Source organism: Vidua macroura, chromosome 10, assembly GCF_024509145.1.
Source record: "Vidua macroura isolate BioBank_ID:100142 chromosome 10, ASM2450914v1, whole genome shotgun sequence".
Classification (NCBI taxonomy): Eukaryota; Metazoa; Chordata; class Aves; order Passeriformes; family Viduidae; genus Vidua; species Vidua macroura.
Window position 1 is genome coordinate 21378930 of NC_071580.1, and position 6000 is coordinate 21384929.

A 6000-nucleotide genomic window follows, 5' to 3' on the forward strand; every position below is an offset into this window, starting at 1 on the left:
GGTTGGTTATTTTCCTCCGTGGTCTCTGTACTAGTGCTGCAGCCATGTGAACAAGAAAAAGAAGGAAGGAAGGGAAGGTGCCAGTTGTGCTCCACATGTGTATTCATTGGAAAACACATGGGGGTTTGTGTTATACCAAACTTGAAGACAGAAGAGGAAATGGAAGTTGCCTATAAAAGCATGTTTTTAGAGAGCTAAATGAACTTAATCAAATGGTGGGGTTTTTTTATTTTTACTTAAAAAAAAAAATCTGGGACGTGAAAGCAATTACAGTTCATAAGAACTGGGAAACCAAAGCTTATGTAACAGCAGCAATGAGATGTGGATTTTTATTAGGATGAATAAATCTCATTATTGTAACCATTTTTGAAAACTCCAGTGCAATTCAGCATCTCTGCCAGCCCATTTTAACTAGAAGTCCTTTTTTCATTGCTTAGGGACAAATGCCACCCACCTTTTAACACACAATTCTAACTGCAGACACTTGGCCATCTGAGTTTTGTAGAGTTCAAAAGTGAACAGTTTTTCTGGGTGTAGAAAACACCATGTGCCCTAAATATCAGCTTTGCATCTACCTGGACTCCTTTCACAAAAAGCTGATGTCAGATGTTTTTGTGGGTTTGGTGGGAACAAACCCAGTGATCCATTGCATGTAACAGGGAATGGGTGATGAGGTCTGGTACAAACAGTGCCTATGTGTGCAGAGATGCCATGGGATGTGTTCCAGGCTTGCTTTTTGGATGACTTTCTTTCAAATGTGTTCGCTGGTTTGAAACTTTCCCAATAATATGTTGCTCCCCTGCCAACAGCTCTATCAGTCAGCCAGAGTGTAGGAAAACAAACCACGATTCCTGCTGAATCTTAATTCCGTGTTTTTCGTGCTGTTGGACATGAAACTCTGCATCTCTTCATGCCATTTTTATGCAGCTACCTATGGAATTAGAACAGCTGTATTCCCAGAGTGGTTTTGCTTGAATCACTCTCTAGCTCATCTTCCTGACCACCCTTGTGCCTCAGCACTCTTCTCCACTGCAGCTAAAAAGGGACTTTATTTTCCTTCGGTGGCTGTTTGGAGCGGGGCCACATCTGTGCCCCTGCCCTTCTCTGCCCTTCCCACCTGAAAATACCCCTTCCCTATGGCAGTGGTGGGATTTCTCTTAATTAAAACAAGAATCCTGTAAGTCTTGCATGATTCTGCCCCTTTTTAAGGAATGATGATGTGTAACTTGAGTAGTGATTCACGAGCGTGCAGTATCATCCCCATCTCTGGTCTCCTGGGTCTCTGGATACCAGATAATAAATAATTTTCCTTGTACTCAGCTTGTGTTTGGATTCATAGATGGATTTTTCATCACTTTAAGCTCCTTCTGGCAAGGGTTGCCAGCTGAATGTGTTGAATGCTGATCAAGCTGTCAGGTTTACTGAGATGAAATCTCTTTTTTTTTTCCTGAGTCCTATTCCTGAGCATACTCTCCAAATATGCAGAGGATTTGGAATAAAAAAAATTATAATTTCATTTCTGATCCTTTGAATTTCGCAGACTTTTTTGAGGATTTTGAGGCATTTTAAAGAAGTAAAATGTAAAAAAGTAAATGACAGTTTTCTATGAGACAATCATTCAGTGTTCAGGATTGTTTAGATGTAGGTGTTCTGTAATTTCATGTTTAAAAATGCGTGATTTTTAAGGACTGATATCTTAGTGCAGTAAGATTTTAAGTTTAGTTCGACTTTGTAGAATCACAGGTTGGTTTGTGTTGGGAGGAACCTTTAGACCATCTGGATCCTACTCCCAGCCATGGGCAGGGACACCTTCCATTATCCCAGGTTGCTCCAAGCCCTGTCCAGCCTGGCCTTGGACACTTCCAGGGATGGGTCAGCCACAGCTTCTCTGGCCAATTTATCACCAGTTCTGTGATTTTTCATTAGCCCAATTCAAGACATGTTGAATTTGGTTATATAAGAGCGTTTATGTAAAGCTTCCTTACTGTGTGTAATCTTCCTTACAGCTGATGTTGTGCCCTGGCTGGAGGAGCTCTGGGGGTTCAGGATGTTGTGTTAATGCCTGCACTGTTCCTTTGCAGTGGGCCTTTGGGGTGACGCTGTGGGAGCTGATGACCCTGGGACAGACCCCCTACGTGGACATCGACCCCTTCGAGATGGCAGCTTATTTAAAGGATGGCTATCGAATAGCTCAGCCCATCAACTGCCCCGATGAACTGTGAGTGCCTCTGCTGGGGAAGGAGAAAGGTGCTGCTTTGTGCTTGGGGTGTTAAGCCAGGCTGCCCAAAGAGAGAGCCAGGGCTGCCTTTCCTTGCCTGTTTGTTCTGCCTGTCAGACAAACCCTGGGGTAAACATTGCTCATGGAACTCTGGCTCTGGGGTCCCCAGCATCAGAAGGAAGTGGAGCTGATGGAGCGAGTCCAGAGGAGGCCATGGAGATACTCTGATGGCTGGAGCCCCCTCTGCTCTGGAGGCAGTCTGGGCGTGTTCAGCCTGGACCAGAGAAGGCTCCAGGGAGACCTTAGAGCCACTTCCAGTGCCCAAACAGGCTCCAGGAGAGCTGGAGAGGGACTTGGGACAAGGGGTAGAGTGACAGGACAAGGGGGAATCCCCACTGCCAGGGGGCAGGGTTAGATGGGATATTGGGAAGGAATTCCTCCCTGTGAGGGAGGTCAGGCCCTGGCACAGGTTGCCCAGGGAGGCTGTGGCTGCCCCTGGATCCCTGGAAGTGTTCCAGGCCAGGTTAGACAGGCTTGGAGCACCCTGAGATAGTGGAAGGTGTCCCTGCCCCTGGCAGGGGGTGGGACTGGATAATCTTCAAGGTCCCTTCCAACCCAAACCATTCCATGCTTTTATAGCAGTTGAGCAATTTCCAGTGAGCTATGTATTGCTCCTTCCTGGATTGCCATGGGTTATGTCCTAAATTGAGCCAGGACCTCTGGTGACAGCCCCTTTGCTCATCATTCTAGGTGTCCATCCTTGGAAGTAGCTGTTCAGCATTATGAACCATAAGGTCCAGAGCTCCTTGTCTCTCTCTGGTTTCTCAGCCAGTTTCCCAGTGCCAGATGCTGTTTTGCTTTTCAGGCTGGGGCTGTGTTTGCCTGCCTGACGGGGCTCCCCTGTGCTCCATGTGCCTCTGTGTTGCAGGTTTGCTGTGATGGCCTGCTGTTGGGCCCTAGATCCTGAGGAGAGACCCAAGTTTCAGCAGCTGGTGCAATGTCTCACTGAATTTCACGCAGCGTTGGGAGCCTACGTCTGAAACAGCAGCAGAAGATGGAATTCCCTGCTTGGGAGAAGCCATGGCATCCATCTGCAGCTCCACGCATCCCTCGGACTCGCACACGTGATGTGTATAAAGCAACACTACAGGGAGAAAGCACTTCTTCCAAAACACTGTGCCTTAGAATGCCTTAGTAGTCTCAAGTTTTTTTGTAAGACCTCTTGGTGTTGAATATTTTCTAGATATCACTTTTGCTAAGTTAAATTGAGACCTTTTGGTTTGCCATCAGGATTTGTAAAGTGTAGAGATAGTGAACTGAAACATGAGATTTGGATGGACTTTGCACTCTGACAGCAGACACGTGATTTTTTTCAGAAGGGTTTATGGAACTGGTAGAAAAGTGAGGAGAGGGGAAATGAAAAAAACGCACTGCAGAAAATTTTCCCTGCTTTTAACAAAATGTTGAAACTGAATCTTTCTGACCAGCTCTAGTGTTTGTACTTGTATGTATCTGGAATAGCTTTTTAGTATCAACTTCTTCTATTTTGAGACAACAGCACATTATGGTTGGATCCACACATCTTACCTTTTTAACCCATTCACAAATATTCTTTGGAAAAGCTGGTCTTCAGGATACAACATCTCCTTTCTAAAGCGATGATGTAAAAGTGATCCCAGTTTACCTCATACAGAGTGGTGAAAGTGGGGTAAGAATGGTGCCCCTCCTTTCACATCAAAGGATTTTTGAGATGGTTTTATGTGCTAACTAAAGGCCTTCAGAGAAGCGCCAGAGCAGTCCTTGTGTGGGAGTCTGTCACCTCAGGCTTCTGCCCCACAGTTTCTCTTGTTCAAAAAGGTACTAGTTGTTTTTTATGGGCTTTTATGGCCTGAAATGGGCTTAAATATATAAATATATATTTGTAAAGACACTTGCAGAGTAAAGAATGTTTTTCTATTACACCTAACGTGAAAGCTTGGTCCCTCACCTTGCCCTGTGTGTGGATTGTGCAGGTTGGTGGTGGTTAGGTTGGAATTGGCAGGAAGAGAAGGGGGATTACCTGCCTTCCAGTGGAACTGGTCCCTGAGACTCCAGGTATTATCCTGCTGCCTTCCTTAACCCAGAGATCCATTCCAACCCCGGGCTGTTTTGAGTTGAACATTGCTTAAGAGGACTGAACGTGTTTTTTCAGCAAAATGTGTGATAGATTCAGGCTTTCTCTATATGTAACAAAGTTACTTGCAGGGTAGCTCCTGGTTCTCCTGGTGAACTGTAGGCTGCATCCTCTGCCTGGTGGCACCACAAGGAAAGTTGTGCTTCAGCACAGTGTGGGACATGAAAAGTTGCCTTTTGTCTCTCACCATCTACAGCTGAGCACCCGCTGCCTTGAGTGTTTGTGCAGCTGCAGGGGTGGGACACTGCCCTGACAGGCTCCAGAGCCATCGGAGCGTTTTAGGAGACTGCTGTGCAAGTATGAGCAGCTGGATTTGGCTGGGTCATGCAGATGTGCAGCTTCTGTTCTTTCCAGAGTTGTGAACCTTGCTGAAGAAGATTAATCTTCTCTAATTAGTGTCACATGAGGCAGAGCCTTGTGTGGTCTGTGCCCCTCAAAACGCCAGAGCTTTCCTGTCTGTACTCCAGGGTTTGTTACCTGTGGCCACTGACCCAAGTCTTGCTTTATCCTGGAAGGAAATTCTCCTGCTGGCTCAAGTTTGGGCATGTTGTGATGGGCTGTGCTTGCCTGACAGAATTGGAACTGGTTTTGTTTGGTTGAGTTTGGAGTGGCTGAGTCTGGGGATAGCAGCAGGGCCTTGGGTGTGTGGTCTCTCCATTCTGACCTGGGGAACTGGTACCAGTGGCAGGACTTGGCGGTGACGTGGGTGTTGAAGTCAGCAGTGGCAGTTCCTGACATCCAGGTCGGTGTTCCAACAGGATCTGCAGAGATCACAGCTCTGAAAGTGAGGTTGGAGAACAGCCCAGGGTGAAAATGATCCACCTCTTCTGTGTGCCCAGGGCAGAGTCACATGCCCACAGGATGTGCATTGTGCAAGTTCTGCTCACACCCCAGGGCTGTCACAGGTGACATCTGACCACGGTGGGCTGGACATGGCTCAGGGATGTGCTGCACCTGAACCTGCTCGACTCGGAGCTGTGGGAGCGGGAAGCACGTCAGCTTTCCCTTCCCTAGGCTGCTTCTCCCCAGCCTTCATCCACAGAGGCTGGGAAGTGGTTCACCATGGGTTAGGCTACAGATACAACTCTTCATTTTGGAAATTTGCTTTCATTTAATCAGGGTTCATCTACAGGATGAGGCTGCCAGCTGCTCCACCCCAGGCAGTGGTGGAGTTCCCATCCCTGGAAGTGTTCAGAAAGCAGGTGGACGTGGCACTTGATGGTGCAGTTTCTTGGGCATGGTGGGCTCTGGTCAAAGGTTGGACTCGGTGATCCTGGAGGTCTTGTTCAACCTTAATGATTCAATGCTTCAACCACAGGCATTCTGCTGATAGCAGAGCTACCTTGAGTAGATTCCTTGCAGGAATTTGTTGTACCTGAGACTGCAGATAGCTTTACTGCAGGGATTTTGCTGCATGTGCTGTACCCTAGCTCCATGGGCTTTGGGGGAAACTCTTGCGGAGCAGATCACTTCGGTAGAAGATTGAAAAGACAAACTTCCTGGAAGGAGAACATTGTTGGTAACTTCTAGTCTTAAATTATGTGTAAGAGTCTCAGTGTGACCCTGGGGAGAGCTGGATGGAGCATGGCTGGGAGGTGAGGCAAGGAGA

General features: G+C 47.1%; 1 protein-coding gene across 1 annotated transcript in view; it reads left to right on the forward strand.

The window, feature by feature from the left end:
- Window positions 1-4179, forward strand: part of RYK (receptor like tyrosine kinase) — a 55391-nt gene extending 51212 nt beyond the window's left edge. The window contains exons 14-15 of the mRNA XM_053986601.1: window positions 2082-2218; window positions 3147-4179. Of these exons, the coding sequence (XP_053842576.1) occupies window positions 2082-2218; window positions 3147-3258 (249 nt within the window). The 3' untranslated portion in view covers window positions 3259-4179. The remainder of the gene's footprint in view (window positions 1-2081; window positions 2219-3146) is intronic.
- The last annotated feature ends 1821 nt before the right edge of the window (window positions 4180-6000 follow it).